The sequence below is a fragment of the Microtus pennsylvanicus genome, chromosome 3 (assembly GCF_037038515.1).
Source record: "Microtus pennsylvanicus isolate mMicPen1 chromosome 3, mMicPen1.hap1, whole genome shotgun sequence".
NCBI classification, from domain to species: Eukaryota; Metazoa; Chordata; class Mammalia; order Rodentia; family Cricetidae; genus Microtus; species Microtus pennsylvanicus.
In genome coordinates, this window is record NC_134581.1 from 75,116,428 (window position 1) to 75,135,591 (window position 19,164).

General features: G+C 43.1%; 1 protein-coding gene across 11 annotated transcripts in view; it reads left to right on the forward strand.

Moving 5' to 3' along the window:
* The first annotated feature begins 10 nt into the window (after window positions 1-10).
* Rnf214 (ring finger protein 214) overlaps window positions 11-19,164 on the forward strand; it is a 36,417-nt gene continuing 17,263 nt past the window's right edge. For 2 of the 11 annotated variants that reach the window (XM_075966072.1, XM_075966073.1), the window contains exons 1-6: window positions 332-463; window positions 1,880-1,993; window positions 6,395-6,440; window positions 7,679-7,738; window positions 13,545-13,685; window positions 18,117-18,256. In XM_075966072.1, coding sequence (XP_075822187.1) covers window positions 1,887-1,993; window positions 6,395-6,440; window positions 7,679-7,738; window positions 13,545-13,685; window positions 18,117-18,256 — 494 coding nt within the window. In that variant the 5' untranslated portion in view covers window positions 332-463; window positions 1,880-1,886. Of the gene's footprint in view, window positions 516-647; window positions 917-1,879; window positions 1,994-6,394; window positions 6,906-7,678; window positions 7,739-13,544; window positions 13,686-18,116; window positions 18,257-19,164 lie in introns of those variants that run through there. The other 9 variants (XM_075966068.1, XM_075966069.1, XM_075966067.1 and 6 more) reach the window with 9 other exon arrangements.

Genomic DNA, 19,164 nt, shown 5'->3' on the forward strand with positions numbered 1-19,164 from the left:
GGCTTCGGCGCCCCGCGTCCTCCAGTCCTCCGCCACAAGACCCCTCCACCAGAGGGCCTTCGTCCTTCATGGCGTCCTCTGAAAGGACCGTCTCGGTTCCGACCTCTAAACACCCCTCGCGGCTCTCCTCTTCTCCCTCGGACGGCCATGGCCTTGACTCTTCCCCGTAACCTCCTCAGAGCGGCTTCCGCCTCCACCGGGTCGCAGTCTCTGGCCCGCGCCCCCTCAGGCTCCTCTGTGTCTCAGGGTTCTCCGGCGGCGGCCCCGTGGTCCGGGCGCTGCTCGTGTGAGCCGCCAGAGGGCGCCGTCGCCGGCGGCGCGCACTCCGCGGGGCCGCTCCTCTCGCCGCCCCGGCCTCGCCCCCTGCGCTCGCGCCGCCGGAAGTGGGAGGTGCCGCGCGCGGGTCGGCGCTCGACCCCTCCCCCAGGCTCGGCCGCCCCCTCCCCCCTCTCCGCCCGCTCAGGTGCGTCCCTTCCCTCCCCCCGCCTTTGCTCCCCGGGGGCGCGGCGCGGGAGGTGTGTGCGGGGCGGCGCGCGGGCTGGGGCGGCGGGACTAGGGGGCGCGGCGGGGGGCGGGGAGGGGGCGGCGGGGACGGGGGCGGGAGCCCGGCCTGGGAGTGGGACGGGGGGACCGGGGGCTGGCGACTGGTGAGGACCGAGGGGCAGGGGTGGATGTGCCGCTGGCCGGTGCTAGCGGCCGGCGTAGCGGCGGTCTCCTGTGAAGAAGAGTGGCGGCGACCACCCAGCGCTGCTTCCCCCCATTGTCCCCTTCTGCGTTGCCGCCTGGCTGGTGACCGCCACCGGGTTGCGGGATTCCCTTGGGCATACTGGACTAACTCTCCAGCCAGATGTGCGACCCCCACCCATATCGCTTTGGGCTCTAGCCGCGGAGTTTCACGTATGACCCTTGTCTTAAGGTATTCGTTTAGCGGGCATCGGCGGCCCAGACCTTGTTCCCTGTAGGAGGCAATGGTCCCGACCCTGTTGGAGGCAGAGTGTTTGCATTTGAGACAGCAATGGCGTTTCAGGGCCCATTTTCACCCTGAAGCTTTTTATTATGAGAGGAAACTGAGGCACTGAGCTGTGACTGTTATTTGAACCTGACTCAGTATCTGCTCTTAAGCACTCTTCTGGGTTCGGAGGTATTCTTGTGGTACTGTCAAAATAAGAACAGGAATGTGAACTAATCCTACCTTCACCACCTTCTTATAGTAGAAGGCCGAGTTTATTCTGCAGCATAAAGGGCGCTTTTAAAAATAAAAATAAAAATAAAGCATCTCCCTGGGTTACCAAATAGCAACCTGTTTTGCCTTAATGGTAACTGGCTAGTCTATCCCTGGCAGGTAGCAGACTATCCCCATCCATAGGGAAGGAACACTGACAAGGTAAAAGACACCCCGTGGAGATGGTCCAGTATGGTATGACTTGTTCTTGGAAACACCTCCCAAAAAACCCTTACTTTAAATTAATAGAGAATGCTTTGGCTGCAACAGCCACAAAGTGATTTTTAAACATATTGATTGTGGGCCAAAAAGGCCATCTTTTATAAATGGTAGTAGATAAAGTGGACCATTTGGAAAATTAATGTCATATTGTCATCTATTTTAAATGACAGTATTTCTGTCAAGAGAGAAAGTAAAGGCTTTGCATAGCATTCTAGATATTTATGTATATCTGACCTATCCTGAGGGTTGGTGCTAGCTGGGACTTAGGGTGTGAAGTGGGTTTTTTATTGCCCTCCTGCAGAATACTCACTCTTGGATTTTTTTTTTTTTCAGAGCTTTAGTTCTTGGTGCTTGGAGGAACCAATGCAGTGGGCATTCTGCAGAAGAAAGTTTTCAGCTTTGTAACCTGTATCCTGTCCTTTTTTGAATTTCCAGAGTGCAGATGGCGGCCTCTGAGGTAGCTGACCATGGGGCCAGGGCCCCCAGTCCTTTGGAATCCTCTACTCTATGTGCTTCCAAGTCAGATGAAGCTCTCCCAGATGGCCTAAGGTAACGTGCAATCTCTTGAGGCTTATTTAGGTAAGGGGCTTGGCGATGAGCCTCTGAAAGGCGCATTTCCTTCTTGGTGCTATAATGGCACTGCAGATTAAGTCCCCCAGACTAATTTTTTTTAAAGTGGGGGCTGCTTGGTTTTTGTGTGGTATAGCAGCTGGCACTTGGGCAGGTGTGCTGGGTTAGAGCAGGTATCAAGACATCGTAAATGCATATATTTCTCTGACTTGTCCTATACAAACAATATGCTCGTTTAAACATTCTTGTGTATGGTGCTTCTTTCTTTCTTTCTTTCTTTTTTTTGGATAAGATCTGACTTTGTAGCCCTTGCTAACCTGGAATTCACTATGTCGACCAGGTTCACCTCAAACTCAGAGCAATCCATCTGCCTCTGCTTCCTTAGTACAGGGATTGAAGGGATAAACCACTATGTGTGGCCATATTCATGTTTTTTAAAAATTATTATTTATTGTGTATTATGCATGATGGGGATGAGGAAGGTGCGTGTGTATTTGGAGGCCAGAGGACAGCTTTGCGGATTTGGCTCTCATTATTATATGGGTTCCAAGGATCAAACTCAGGTTACCAAGCTTTTGTGGAAAGCATCTTTATATGTCAGCCCTCATATTCATTTATAAGATACTTGGTTATATAGGAAATATATACAGGTTTATATGTGCAAAATTTAAACATAAACACAGATTATATGTGTATCTATCTATCTTGATATCATTGTTAATATATCTTATTACTTAATGTATGTGTCTTATTAAGATATATTGTTCTTTTTTCCCATCCATATTTGTTTTTGTCTTTTTTTTTTTTTTAATAATTTACTTAGCCAGACAGTGGTGGCGCACACCGTTAATACCAGTACTCGGGAAGCAGAGGCAGATGGATCTCTGTGAGCTCGAGGCCAGCCTGGTCTACAGAACTACACAGAGAAACATTGCCTCGGAAAACCATAAAATAAATAAATAACTTTTTAATTATTATTTTATGTGCATTGGTGTTTGGTCTGTAGGTATGTCCTTGTGAGGGAGCCAGATCTCCTAGACCTGGAGTTATAGACAGCTCACAGTTGTGAGCTGCCGTGTGGGTGCTGGGAATTGAACTCAGGTCCTCTGGAAGAGTAGCCAGTGCTCTTAACCTCTAAGCCATCTCTCCAACCCCTACCAAGTTTGTTTCTATTAAGGATTTTTTTTTTCTCTTTTTGAGATAGGGTCTCACTAGTAGCTCTGGCTGATCTGGAGCTGGCTCTGTAGACCAGACTGACCTTGAACTCAGAGTTCATCTGATTCTGCTTCCCATTTGTTTAAATTTAGTGTTTATGTGTGACATACATGCCATAGTTTTCATGTGAAGATCAGAAAAATCTGCTAGAATTGATGCTCTTCTTTTACCATGTGGGCCCAGGAGACTCCAAGTTCAGTTAAGCTTGGTAAGCTCGTGCCTTCCCACCTTGAGCCATTTTGCTGGCCCTAAAACTCTTTGTGGTTGTTGTTTGTTTTTTTGAGACAGGTTCTCTTGTAGCTCAGGCTAACCTCAAACTCACTATGTGGTTGAGTCTAATCTTCTTGTCTCTACCTCTTAATTGTGTGGGCCATCACACTCAGCCCTCTCCTCCTAAGTCTTGCAAGTATGAGTTGTGATTAACTATCCTTGTCTCTTTTGTTTTTTTGAGACAAGGTTTCTCTGTAGCTTTGGAGCCTGTCCTGGAGCTTGTTCTGTAGACCAGGCTGGCCTTGAACTCAAAGAAATCTGTCTGTCTCTGCCTCCTCAATGCTGGGATTAAAGGTATGTGCCACCACTGCTTGGCTAAGTATTTGTTTTTAAAAAGAGGTATTTGAGCCAGGTATGATGGCACATACGTGTAGTAAGAGATGTTTGTCAATGAATGAGTAATAGGGGGCATGTTATATAAGCCTACCATAAACTTGGATCTCTCTATATGTCTTGATTTTCTAAATAAAAGCAGCCATGACTTACTACTAGTAGTAATAGCAGCCAAAGGTTATTGCATGATCTCTGTTAAGTGGATGACACTATTTCTGTTTTAGAAATGAAATAACTTGTCTAGAGGCAAACAGCTAGCAAATTGTAGAGTTTGGGTTTAAATCCAGGTACTGTATTTGCTCAGGTTTATAATTAAGTTCCCTGCTCCCATTCCACAGTTGGTTCTCAACAAAAATCACTGAGTATTTGCTTGGGGAGGATAGGACATTTTTCTTCAGTGGCCTTGGATTTTGTGTGTGTGTGTGTGTGTGTGTGTGTGTGTGTGTGTGTGTGTGTGTTGTTTTAAGACAGGGTTTCTTTGGAGCTTTGGAGCCTGTCTGGAACTCACTCTGTAGGTCAGGCTGGCTTTGAACTCACAGAGATCTGCCTGTCTGTCTTCCCCCCAGTACTGGGATTAAAAGTGAATGCTGGGATTAAAGGCATGCACAACCACCGCCTAGCTGTGTTTTGTTTTGTTTTGAGATAGTGTTTCTCTGTGTCTCTGAGACCTTGCTTTCCTGGAACTCTCTCTGTAGACCTGGCTGGCCTACAGATCTTTGTAGATCTGCCTCTGCCTCTTGAATACTGGAATTAAAGGCATGCACTATGCAGGCCTACATAGAGTAAGACCTTGTCTCAAAAACAAAACAGAACAAACAAGACAGGTAATATAAGCTATTTCTCTGGCTATAGCTTGGTGAAGAATATATGCCTGGCATGTGTATCTGTGTTCACTCCCTAGCCCTAGGGATGAAGGATGAAGGGAAAATAGTACTTTAAATGTCTATGACAAATGACAAAAATTATTATACCAGATGTTAAATATATGTATGTTTGCTATATGGAATAAAATTTCCATTGACGACTTCAATTGTGGATTCAAAAATCATACCTTCAAAGGTGAAAATGGTGACTCATACCTAAAATCCCAGCACTTGGAAGTTGGTGGAGAATGGTGGCCTAAGCTACATTTGAGTACCATGTCCAGGCCAGGCAGGACTACATACCAAGATGCTGTCTCAAAGAAACAAAACAAGGTGAAATTGTACTCTCAACTACTTAACGTGATACTCCACTCTGGCAAACTGTTGATCTGTTTTGATTTTTATTTGTTTATTTGTTTGTTTGCAAGACAGGGTTTCTCTGTGTAGCCCTGTCTCTACTGGAACTCACTCTGTAGATCAGGCTGGCCTCAAACTCATAGATCTACCTGCCTCTGCCTCCCAAGTGCTGATATTAAAGTATGTGCCACCACCGCCCGCCCAGATAGTGGTTTTGTTCAAAGAGCTGTGTGACATGTTTGAAGGACAATTATTATTTTTAATTTAATTTTTTTTTTTTTTTTGGTTTTTCGAGACAGGGTTTCTCTGTGGTTTTGGAGCCTGTCCTGGAACTAGCTCTTGTAGATCAGGCTGGTCTCGAACTCACAGAGTTTAATTTAATTTTTTCAGTTGTGTGGGGAGGGGCCAAGTACAACTTTTAGGAATTCTCTTCTTCCATTGTATGTTACAGAGACTGAATTCAGATCATTAGGGCTTGCACAGCAAACACCCAATGAGCTTTCTTCTTCTTCTTCTTCTTCTTCTTCTTCTTCTTCTTCTTCTTCTTCTTCCTCTTCCTCTTCCTCTTCCTCTTCCTCTTCCTCTTCCTCTTTCTCTTCTTCTTCTTCCTCTTCCTCTTCTTTCCCTCCTCCTCTTCTTCCTCCTCCTCTTCTTTTTCATCTTCGAGTGTGTTCACCTGTGGTATTACTACAGTTTTCTTTTCAGACAGGGTCTCTCACTAAACTAAGTTGTGTTCCAGCAAGGCCCAAGCATCCTCCTGTCTCTGTCCCCCACCAGTGCTGGGGTGACAAGGGCATGCACAGTCATATGTGGCTTTTATGTAGGGGATGGGGATCCAGGCTCAGTCCCTTGTGCTTTCACAGAAAGCATTCTTTACCCGCCGTGCCATTGCCCTAGTCCCTAGATTTTTTCATGACATTGGCTCTACTGCGCCCAACCCTCCTCCTGCTCTTCTCCCCCGCCCACCAGGCTGGACTACCTATATATGGGGTAGAAATTGTTAGATTAAAAACTAGTTTGTTCTGATGATGGAGAGGGTTTATAGGTTCTAGTGACTGTGTGGGATGTGGTTAAGTGGTTGAACATTATCCAGCATGTGTGAGGCTCTAGGTTTGATCCCAAGCACTGAAAAAGAAAGTATCATATTTAATCTTCCAAATGTTGGATGAAGAGAAATTTTCCTTTTCTCTCTCTCTTTCTTTCTTTCTTTCTTTCTTTCTTTCTTTCTTTCTTTCTTTCTCTTTTTTTTTTTTTGCTAAGAATAGAATCCAGGGTCTAAGGCATGCTAGTCAGATGACATACCACTGAGCTACAATCTTATCCTAGATTTTTTTTTTTATAGCCCCAAAGACTCTGCCCAGAAACTGAAGAACTCGTCTCCACCGAGTGTAAGTAGCCAAATGGTAACCAAGGAGAGTAACAGAAATGCTCATTTGGAACACCCAGAGCAGAATCCTGGTTCATCAGCAAGTGATGCTTCAGCAGCGCACCAGGAGGTTTTAGGAGAAAACTTGGTAGCCACAGCCCTTTGTCTTTCTGGCAGTGGGTCTCAGTCTGATTTGAAGGACTTGACCAGCCCAGCAGGAGAGGAGGGGGACACAAGCCTCCGGGAGAGCCTCCATCCAGTCACTCGGTCTCTTAAGGCAGGGTGCCACTCAAAACAACTTGCCTCCAAGAATTGCTCTGAAGAGAAAGCCCCACCAGCCTCCATCCTAAAGGAAGGTAGCAGGGACGCAGGCTTGGATTTCCGACCTGTAGTGCCTCCTGCAAATGGGGTTGAAGGAGTCAGAGTGGATCAGGATGATGATCAGGATAGCTCTTCCCTGAAGCTTTCTCAGAACATTGCTGTACAGGTCAAGTATCAAGTTTCTACTACTAAAATGGAATTGGGGGAGGTGAGGGTAGGAGCCATTTCTTATGTGGTGAACTGCGCTGTGCCATTTTTTTTTTTTTGCAAGCAGTCATCATACTGTTTGCATATAGTGTTATGCAGTGGCTTCATTCTGCTGTTCCAGAAACAAGAAAGCCAGTGTCTAATTATATAGCATGTAGCAACTATTATGACCTCCATGTAATTTCTTTGGATGAAAACTTTATTGGTGTAGATCCTTAGCATTTATACATCTCCCTTTTCCCCCTACCCCCCAAGACAGGGTTTCTCTGTGTATCCCTAGCTATCCCGGACTCACTGTGTAGACCAGGCTGGCTCAAACTCAGAGACCTTTCTGCCTCTGCCTCCCACATGCTGGGATTAAAGGTGTGTGCTCTGCTGCTTGGCTAGCACTCATACTTTTCACCTCTGTCCTTCCATTAGGAGTCCTTGCTAATTGTCTGGTCAACATCAAGAAGTACAGTGATTCCTGCTTTCTGGTGCTTTGTTGTGGGAAGAAAATAGATTTCAGGAGGCAGTTATTCCCTTAGGTTTGTGGCTTTCTCTTAGGCAGATGTTAGACCATTTTGTGGGAAAAGATTGTATTGGATGGTGGTGTCTGTTTCCCAGGACTGCATTGCTGCTTTGTTCTTTGGTGGTGGTTTCTAGGTGAAAGGTCTAGAATAACTAACTCTGATTGTGTTAAAGTGACTTAAAGTCTTGAATATAATTTTTATTTTTATTTATTTTTTATAGACTGACTTTAAGACAGCAGATTCAGAGGTAAACACAGATCAAGATATTGAAAAGAATCTGGTAAGTGTGTACCTAAAACTTCATTGTCACATAAAGCAATCGGAACACAGGATGTGAGCATGGTCACCTTGGTTGGGAAAAGCGCACATCCTTATTCAATCCCGACAATGGGAATGGACTGCCTCACCCAGCCTGTTACATTTCAGCAATATCTTTTATGCCAGTTCTGCTCTGAAGGGAGGACAGGACCTCTGCAGTTCTTGCTACATTACTTGTTTGGATTTGGTGATAGAACTTGTTTTCTATTTTCTACTCTCTACATGTAGTTTAAAATGCTCTTTATTTGTATTTTTTGAGAAAGGGTGTCGTTGTTGTAGCCATGGTTGGTTTCAGAATTTCAGTATTGCCTCCTGAATACTGGGATTAGAAGTTTGTACCATTATAGCCATCACTTTTTGTGTTTTGACAAAGGGTCTTGTTCTGTAGCCAGGCTAGCCTTGAACTCATAGCAGTCCTCTATTATTGGAGTGAGCCACCAGGATTGCTGGAATTATTGAGTGAGCCACCACCTGTGATTTGTTTTGTTTGAAACAGGGTCTCATATAGCCTGGGGCTGACCTTGGATTCACAATGGGGGGGGGTGACTTTTAGATCCTAAATTTTCCTGCTTTCATTTCCCAAGAACTGTGAAGCATTTTGTCTGTCTGTCTGTCCCTACTCCCCACCCCTTAGTGCTGTGCTTAAAGGGGCAGGCCATCACCACCCGGGTGCTGTGAAGATTTTAATGTAAGGCATTTTCTTTTGTTTTTAAAATAGGATCTCACTATGTGGTTTTGATTAGCCTGGAACTCTTTTAGGCCAGGCTGGCATTGAACTCAGAGACTGGTCTGCCTCTTCCTCCTGAGGGCTGGGGTTAAAGTGTATGCCACTACAGCTAGCTTGATGCCCATTCTTAAGTCTCAAGTTTAAATCTTTCCAGATGAAGCATCCCCACGTTCCTAGCAGTATTCTTTTCTTCCTATGGTAATTTTACTCTTACCCTGATACACTCCTTATTTATTTGTTTGTTTGTTTGTTTGTTTATCTATTGTTTTTTTCAGGGCAGGGTTTCTCTGTGTAACAGTCTTGGGTGTCCTGGAACTTTGTAGATCAGGCTGGCTTCAAACTCACTGAGATCCGCTTGCCTCTGCCTCCCAAGTGCTGGGATTAAAGGCATGCACCACTACCGCCTGCCTTTTTTTTCTTTAGCTTTTTAAAATTAATTTTTATTTATTTAATTTTGGAGATAGAGTGTCTTAGTTAAGGTTTATATTGCTTCAACAAAACACCATGACCAAAGAAGCAAGCTTTGGGGAGGAATGTATTAGGCTTACACTTCCACATTGTTGTTCATTTCTGAAGGAAGTCACGACAGGATCCCGGAGGCAGGAGCTGATACAGAGACCATGTAAGGGTGCTCCCTACTGGCTTGCTTCCTTATAGAACCTGGGACCACCTGCCTGGGTAAGGCACCACCCACAATGGCTTGGACCCTCCTATAGCTTTACAGCTAGATCTCATGGAGGCATTTCCTCAGCTGAGGCTCTTTCCCCTATGGCTCTAACTTGTGTCAAGTTGACCCACAAAACCAACCAGTAAACTGACCTCTCATCAGATTGACACACAAACTCATCACTCTTAATCCACAACCTTCCTTTCTTATTCATCCTCAAGATCTCACATTAAAAACATAAGTAACAGGGCTGGAGAGATGGCTCAGAGGTTAAGAGCATTGCCTGCTCTTCCAAAGGTCCTGAGTTCAATTCCCAGCAACCACATGGTGTCTCACAACCATCTGTAATGAGGTCTGGTGCCCTCTTCTAGCCAGCAGGCATACACACAGAATATTGTATACATAATAAATAAATATTTAGAAAAAAAAAAACATAAGTAACAGAGTTTAAGGCCAGGCTGGTCTACAGAGCGAGTGCCAGAAAAGTAGTCTTCAAAGCTACACAGAGAAAACCTATCTCAAAACAAAACAAAAACAAACAAACAGAAAGTAACTTTAAATGTCCCAGTCTTTACAAATTCAAACACAAAGATTTCAGTCCCTTTAAATAGCCAATCTCTTAAAATCCACAGTCTTTTAAAAATTCGGTCTTTGAACTGTGGGCTTCAGTAAAATTCTTTCTATAAAAGGGGTAAAAATCAGGGCACAGTCATAATCAAATCAAAACCAAATTCCAACTGTCCAGTGGCTGGGACTACTCAAGATCTTCTGAACTCCTCCTAAGAGCCTGGGTCACTTCTCTGGCTCTGCTCTCTGCAGCAACAGCTTGTCTCCTAGGCTCTGGCTGACTACTCCACTGCTGCTGCTGTTCTTGGTTGTTGTTCCATGGCACTGACAGCTCCCAAATATGGGTCTTCTGCTGCAGCCAGGCTGCACTTTCACCAGTGGCCTCTCCTAGTCTTTCTCAATGCCAAGCCTCAGCTGCTTTCCATGACCCACCCCTTCATGCTCTCAAAACCAGTGCCTCCTGGTGACTCATATATTACCAAGTCCGGCTGCCAGCATGAGGCACAGCACACTGGAACACAGCTTCTCTATGCTCTCAGAAAACACTTCCCAGAAGTTCACCTCAGTGATGCTGATCTCTTCTTAATCACCACTAATTTCTTAGCTCCATCTGACCAGCATCTAGCGCCCCAGGAAAACAAAGTTTTGCTTTAGTAGTTCTGGTATCTTGTTAATCACTTACTGCAGATTTTTCAGCCCCAGCTAACCAGAGCCACAAAATCTTCATTCATAATAAAATGATCCTGATTGAACCTTTAAACTTCCTTCTGAAAGTTCATAAGACAGGCCTCCATCTTCTGATGTTTCAACTCCCCACAGAACATCCCACAGAGTTCTTAACACTCAATGGCTCTTCTAGCGTATAGTTCCAAAGTCCTTCCACAGTCCTCACCAAAACAGTCAGATCTGTCATAGCAGTATTCCACTACACTGATACCAGTTTTCCTTAGTTAGCATTTCTATTGCTGCAACAAAATACCATGACTAGAAAGCAAGTTTTGGGGAGGAAAGGGTTTATGTAGCTTACACTTCCACTTTGCTGTTCATCACAGAAGGAAGTCAGAACAGAAACAGGGTAGGATCCTGGAGGCAGCTGATGCAGAGACCATGAAGGAGTGCTTTTTACTGGCTGGCCCCATGTGGCTTGCTTGGCCTACTTTTGTTAGAAAGATACTACCCACCATGAGCTGGGCCCTCTTCCATTGATCCCAAATTGAGAAAATGCCTTATAGCTGGGTCTCATGGAAGCATTTCCTGCTGAGGCTCCTTCCTCTCTGATGACTCTAGCTTGTGTCAAGTTGATGCACAAAACCAGCCAGTACATAGAATCTCATTACGGCTAGCCTAGAACTCAATATATAGACCAGGCTGGCCTTAAAGTTGAAGAGATTCCCCCCTGCTTATGCCTCCTAAGTGATGGCAATAAAAGGCATATATCAAGTCTGGCCCCATTGTTTCTTTAAAAGCTGATCCTTTCTGGAAATAGGAGTTCATGCGTATAATCTCAGGAAGTAAAGGCAAGAAGATCAAGAGTTCAAGGCCAGCCTCAGCTGTGTAGTGAGTTTGAGGACAGCCTTGCTGCCCCAAAAAGCTGTCTGCATACCACATAAAATAGTTTGGGTATGCTATAATTAGTTCACAGTATACTGGGTTTGAGTCATTCAGTCTTACATTCTAGTAATCTTGTTACAATGTTAAGCTTCTGTCACTCTATCAATTCTTTTTCAGATATATTCCTTACTTAATGTATTTTCCATTTTGTCCCTTTGTAGTGGTTTGTTTTGTTGTTTTGTAGATGAAGTCTCATTGTGTAGCTCAGGCTGTCCTTGAAGCTATAATCCTTCCACTCAGCTTCGTAAGTGCTGAGTTAACAGGTGGGGGCCACTAGACTGATTGGTGTGAGGAGTTTTATTTATTTTTATGTTGGATAAAGGGTCTTATCTTACCTAGGCTGGGCTCAAACTGCCTTCTTGCCTCTCCCTTCTGAGTGCCAGCCATTATCTATCTGCCACCACCAGGCCTGGTTTTCTGTGGTTCTGGGGATTTAGCCCTGGGCTTTGTGCATGCCAGTCAAGCATTTTGCCAACTGAATTACAGCCCTAACCCATATTTGTGTTTTGAGACAGGGTCTTGCTTTGGCAGTTATTTGTTGTTTGTCAAGTTTTGTTTAAAAGGGGGGGAGGATGATGAGCAAGGGTGGCGACAGAAGAGCTATTGATTTCTAAACTCTAGGCACTTGGGAAGTTGGAGGAGGAGGATCAGAAGTTTAAGACCAGTCTTGGCTGCATTTTGATTTCAAGACCAGTTGGTTGCAAAGACCATATCTCAAGAAAAAAGAAAAACAAAACAAAAAGCCCCCCAAAATAATAGAATTTTAGGAAGGAGATATTTGTCTGTTAAAATAGCCCCCTTAGGCTATTGAGATGGCTTAGTAGGTAAAAGTGCTTGCTATTTAAGCCTGATGACCTGAGTGAGTTCCATCCCCAGAGCTCTTGTAAGAGTGGAATGGGGGGGGGGGGTAGACTGGAAAAACTGCTTAGCAATTAAAGCACTTACTGCTCTTCTAAAGCACCTGAGTTTAGCTTCTAGCACCCACATTAGATGGCTCTTAGTCTTCTGTAACTACACTGCCAACGGATCTAACATCTCTAGCCTCCCTGGGCATTTGCACTTACATGCATATCAACACATATGCAATTAAAAATAAAAACAATTGCTCTTATAGAGGACCTGAGTTTGGTTCCCAGGACCTATATGATGGCTCACAATCATTAATCTTAGCTCTAGGGGGTCTAATGTCTTCTTATCTCTTTAAGCACCCAGCACAGAATGTACATATATACATGTAGGCAAAACATTCATATGCATAAAATAAATAAATCTAAAAGAACAATCTTTTGCTTGGTTGTGATGGCACACACCTTTAATCCCAGGACTTGGGAGGCAGAGGCAGGCTGTGAGTTCTAGGACTAACTCCATAGCTACTGGGAAACCCTGTCTCAAAAAAACCTAAATAAATAAATAGCTTTTAAAAGCTGGAAAGAGGGCTGGAGAGATGGCTCAGTGGTTAAGAGCATTGCCTGCTCTTCCAAAGGTCCTGAGTTCAATTCCCAGCAACCACATGGTGGCTCACAACCATCTGTAAAGAGGTCTGGCGCCCTCTTCTGGCCTGCAGGCATACAAGCAGACAGAATACTGTATACATAATAAATAAAAAATATTAAAAAAAAAAAAAGAAAAGAAAAAGCTGGAAAGAGAGCCAGCTCCACAAAGTTGTCCTCTGACTTCCACAAACATGCTGTAACACATGTATACTATACCCACATATTTATCCTATATCTATACACTCACAATGATAATAAATAAAATTGTTTTCATTTTATTTATTAGCTTTGAGTTCTTGAAATGTGTCTAGGCTCCTGAGGGTCTGGGTGTTTCTGTTTTGTCATGTTTGATTAACTTGAAGTTACTTGACCACATACAGTTATTAGCTATTGTATTGGACAGTGTGGCGCATCTCAGATACAGATCGGGGTTACAGTTCAGTTGATCAAGTACTTGCCTGTCATGCAGGAAGCCCTGGGTTCAGTCCCTAGTACAGCATAAACTAGGTGTGGTCTGTAATTGCAGTACATGTGAGATGGAGGTGGGAGGATCAGAAGTTGAACAGCATCTTCAGCACTATAACAAGATGGCGGCTAGCTTGAGCTATGTAAGACCCCTTTCTCAAATGAACAAGCAAAAAACAAAACTGCTGAGAGTTTCTTGTGATTCAAATGAGAAAGAAACTTCTGTTGCTCTTAATAGGACAAAATGATGACAGAGAGAACCCTGTTGAAGGAGCGCTACCAAGAAGTCCTGGACAAGCAGAGGCAGGTGGAGAATCAGCTCCAAGTGCAATTAAAGCAGCTTCAGCAAAGGAGAGAAGAAGAAATGAAGAATCACCAGGTAGTCTGCCCATACTGACATTTGAGAGAATTACCTCAGTGGTAGAGTGCTTGCCTAGCATACTCAGCAACCTGGTTCAAGTCCCAGAATCACGAAAGAGAAAGGAAGGAAAAGAAATTGCAACTCATATAATTATTGTGTATCTTCTCTCATAAACAGAATCTAGATTTAAAATTACATATTTACAGCTATGAGTGATGACATATGCCTTTAATTCCAGCACTCTGAAAGCAGATGCAGGTGGAGATCTGTGAGTTTGAGGGCAGCCTGGTCTATCTGTATAGCAAGCTGATATAGTAAGGCAGTATCTCCAAAAGATTCACCCCCTCCAAAAAAAGTATGTATGTCTGTATGCATATATATTATGTGCTTCTGCATACATATATACACACTGCTAATGAGTAAAGTAACAGTTTAAATGTTAAATGTTTCTGAGTCAACAGAAGGAAAGTCAGTATTTCTTGGGTTTGGTTTATTTTTGAGACTATGGTCTCTGTGTAACCCAGGCTAATATTAAACTCAAGATCTTTTTGCCTTACTCTTCATATATTGGGATTGCAGTTATAGAACACCATAGCAAGCTTATCAAATAATAATAAAACTAGGACTGGAGAAATGACTTATCAGTTAAAAGTGCTTACTGTTCTTGAGAAGACCTATGTTTGGTTCCAAACAGCCATGTCAGGTAGCCCAACACTGCCTATAACTCTAACTTCCTATAATTCTTTCTTTAGGGGACACAGCACACTTTTTTTGAATTCCATGTACACTTGCACTCACGTGTGTACACATACACAAATACACATAAATTTTGTTTGTTTGTTTTGGTTTTTTAAGACAGGATTTCTGTATGTAGCCCTGACTGTCCTAGAACTCACTCTGTAGACCAGCTAGCCTGAAACTCAGAGATCTGCTTGCCTCTGTCTACCAAGTGCTGGGATTAAAGGCCTCCTGGCCTTTTTTTTTTTTATTTTCAAAAAAAAAATTCAAGTATATAAAAAAGCATTAAAGGCGTCTTTTCCAGACCCTTCTATTTTAGTACAGAGAGAAAAGGGTTATTTATTTAATGTTTTGTTGACATTATTGAACAGTATTCACTTACTTAATCTCCTATTCATGCAAAATGTAGTTTCGCTTAAGTTAAATCGACATTTAAAAACTGGATAAAAATAAATTAGCAAGTAAAAGCCTCAAACACAATCAAAAGGTCTAGGTAAGTAGTCAAAACAGCGTTGTCAAGGGTGAAGTAAAGTGAACTCATTGAGGGTTGTGGGTTGTGATGCTCATTTTGGAAACTTGGGAAGATGTCTTAGGGGTTTTTTTGCTGCGAAGAGACACTATGACCACAGCAACTCTTATAAAGAAAACATTTAATTGGTATGGCTTGCTTACAGTTTCAGAGGTTTAGTACATTATCGTCATGATCAGGAGCATAGCGGCTTGCAGGCAGACGTGGTGCTGGAGCAACTGAGAGTCCTATATCTTGCAAGCAACAGGAAGTTGACTGAGTGTCACACTAGTGGAGCTTAAGAAAAGAGATTTAAAGTTCACCACCACAAGACCACACTTCCTCTAACAAGACCACACCTACTCCATCAAGGCACACCTCCTAATAGTGCCATTCCCTTTGGGGACCACTTTCTTTTAGACCAATACAGAAGACCTATCAGTTAATACTATAAATACAGTGTAGATAAGCTGACCAAGAAGTTTTATTGGGAGTTTATTCTACAAATACAAAATCTCAACCACCTACCCCCCCCCCCCATTAGGTTAGATTGGAAAAGTAGTTTCAAAAAGTTTCAGTTAATCTGATAAACTTTTAACAGAATGGGTCAAGAATATAGTTTAGGAGTAGTATGTATCCTTTGTGGGAGGCCCTGAGCAGGCTCTCCAGGACTATCCAAACATCAGTGAACAAAATATAAAAATATAATATAACACATTTAACACATCAATTATTGTTATGGACAGAGTTGTGTGAAGCAGGATAATTGTTACAGGTGACTACCTTTGTGTATATGTATTCTTATAAATATACAAAACCGGGGCTGGAGAAATGGCTCAGCGGTCAAGAGCACTGACTGCTCTTCCAGAGGTCCTGAGTTCAATTCCCAGCAACCACATGGTGGTTCACCACCACCTGTAATGAGATCTGATGCCCTCTTCTGGCCTGCAGGCATACATGCAGACAGAACACTGTATACATAATAAATATTTTAAAAAATATATAAAAACGTATGTGTATTTTTTTCTATTGTTATATAGTAAGACAGCAAAAGTGTTAGTTAGGATTACTATTGCTGTTATGAACACCATAACCAAAAAGCAAGTTGGAGAGGAAAAGGTTTATTTGGCTTACACTTCTACATCACTGTTCATCATCCAAGGAAGTCAGGACAGGAACTCAAATGGCAGGAACTTGGAAGCAGGAGCTGCTGCAGAGACCATACAAGGGTGCTGCTTTCTGGCCTGCTTCACAACAGTCTGCTTTCTTACAGTACTATCAGCCCATGGATAGCACCACCCATAATCGACTCTGCCCTTCTCCATCAGTCACTTTATGAGAATGTCCTACAGGCTTGCCTACAACCCAATCTTATGGAGGCATTTTCTTAATTTAGGCTCCCTCTTCTCAGATAACTGTAGCTTGTGTCAAGTTGACATAAAAGTATCCAGCACAGCAAAGAAACAGAAAAATTCCACTTACAGTAAAGCAGAACTATAATAAAGATCAAGAGCATGTTTGTTGGATGTAGCGACTCCCACCTGAAGGAAGAATCCTCAACAGATGCCTATTCACTCTTTATTGGAGCTTTGCTACACAAGCCAGTATATTCCTTTTAAAATAAATTTATGTGTGTGTGTGTGTGTGTTCATGTGTATATGTGCAAGTGTGCACGCAGATATGTGCAGATGTGTGTGTAGGCCAGAGGTCAACCTTCAGGTATTCCTTAGGCTCTGTCCACTTTTTGTGTTTTGAGACAGAAACGCTCATTTGGATCTAGAACTAGGCTGACTATCTAGGAAGCTTCAGAATCCCCTTATTTCTTCCTTTCTAGAGCTAGAAGTATATGCCACCATGCCTGGCTGTTTTATGTGAGTTCTAGGACTTGAACTCATCATTATATTTATATGGCAGATGCTTTACTGACTGAGGTCTCCCCAGTTTCACATTGCATTTTTTTAAAGATTTATATATTTATTATGTATTCAGGGTCCTGTCTGCATGTATGGGCCTGCAGGCCAGAAGAGAGCACCAGATCTCATTACAGATGGTTGTGAGCCATCATGTGGTTGCTGGGAATTGAACTCAGGACCTCTAGAAGAGCAGCCAGTGTTCTTAACTGCTGAGCCATCTCTCCAGCCTATCATATTTCGTTTTCTATTTTTTTATTTTTACTTCTATTATTATTATTACTACTATCGGTTTTTCAAGACAGGGTTTCTCTGTTTAATAGCCTTAGCTGTTCTCGAACAGACTGGCCTCGAACTCAAAGATCCACCTGCCTTTGCCTCCTGAGTGTTGGGATTAAAGGCGTGTGCCACCACCACCACCACCCTGCTATATTCCATTTTTTAAAAAATAATTTTATGCATATGGGTGTTTTGCCTCTTGTGTATGTCTGTGCATCGAGTGTCCTGGGAGGCCAGAAGAGGACATCAGATACCCTGAAACTGGAGTTACAGACAGCTGTGAGACATTGTGTGGGTGTTGGGTATCATACCTTTCTCCGGAAGACAGCCAGAGCTCTTAATTAATGAGCCATCTCCCCAGCCCCCACATTCCATTTTTCAGTGTTTCTTAGAACTGTCCTGTTGAGTTGAAGTCTATGTTCACAAAACCTTCTTCTAGAGGTTTGGCTTTTATATCAGTAATTTATGAAGTCAATTCTTTCAGTTCCGTTCAATTCCAATAAATCAGCATATAAATCCATAACTATTGAATGAACAATCAGGGTGAAAGTAGTGGATCAACAGCATTTGCTTCTGGGGAGCTGAGAGAGGATGACTGCAGCAAGTCTGAGGCCAGCCTGGGCTGCTACAGAGGAAGTCAGGTCACTAAGATGCATAGTAAAACCACGTTTCAGAAAACCAAAACCACTGAGCAAGGTAGTACATATTTGTCAGCCAAATAAGTGGAAGTGGATGCCAGGGGATCAGGAGTTCAAGGCCTGCTTTGTCTACGTATTGCGTTTAAACCCAGCCTGGGTTATGTAAGATCCTATCTTAAAACAATACAAAATAAAAACCTATCAGGGCTGGCTGGGTGTGTAACTTGGTGATAGAGAACTTGCCTATTATGTACCAGGTTCTTGTTTAGAACCCTAACACCACATACACACAATCAACTTTCAGATTAAACACGTAAAACACCAAAAACTAACATTTCCTTTTTTATTTGTGTGACTATCATTGTATGGGATTTAGGAGATACTAAAGGCTATTCAGGATGTGACCATAAAACGGGAAGAAACCAAGAAGAAGATAGAGAAAGAAAAGAAGGAGTTCTTGCAAAAGGAGCAGGACCTGAAAGCTGAAATTGAGAAGCTCTGTGAGAAAGGCAGAAGGTAAATGCTGCTGCTGAAAATAGATCCTGTGTGCAGGTGTATTTGTGCTAAGGGCCAGTCCATTGTTTTCATTTGAGAAAGAAACAGATCCGAATTCTCCAGTGACTTCATATTCTCAGTACCCTATGTTACACAAAATAAAGAAGTTCAGAGAGTTGGTGCTGCTCTGAAATGATAGTAAGTGCTGGGGATATAGCAAAGTGGTCTCATCGTGGGCTTAGTCCCCAGCACCTCTTCTCAGAAAAGAAGGTACACTGTTAACTAGCAGTGTTCCAAGCATGCATGTATTTTTTATTTATACTTTATAACGTGTGTGTCTGTCTGTTCCAGAATTACCGCACAGAAGTATTGCATGTTTTAGGAATTTAGGGATCTGACCTTAGTTTGTTATACACGCATAGCAAATATTTTGCTATGAGCATCTCTACAGCCCCATTTGGAGGGGTGGGTTTGAGACAGGGTTTTTCAGTAGCTATGGAACCAGTCCTGAAGCTCTCTCTGTAGACCAGGCTGGCCTCAAACTCACAGAGAAACACCTGCCTTTGCCTCCTGAGTGCTGTGTGCCATCACCAGGTGTGTGCCATCACCAGGCTATGATCAAGATTTCTTTTTTAACTATTTATTATGTATACAGTATTCTGCCTGCATGTATGCCTGCAGGCCAGAAGAGGACACCAGACTTCATTGCAGATGGTTGTGAGCCACCATGTGGTTGCTGGGAATTGAACTCAGGACCTCTGGAAGAACAGCCAGTGTTCTTAACCTGAGTTATCTTTCCAGTCCCCATGGTAAAGATTTCTATGTTACTCTAAAACCTATTTTATTTGCTTTATATCCTGAGTGTCATTTTTTTCTTCAGAAACTCAGGTCACAGGAATGTTTTGAATAGTTACGCTAGTCAGCACCAC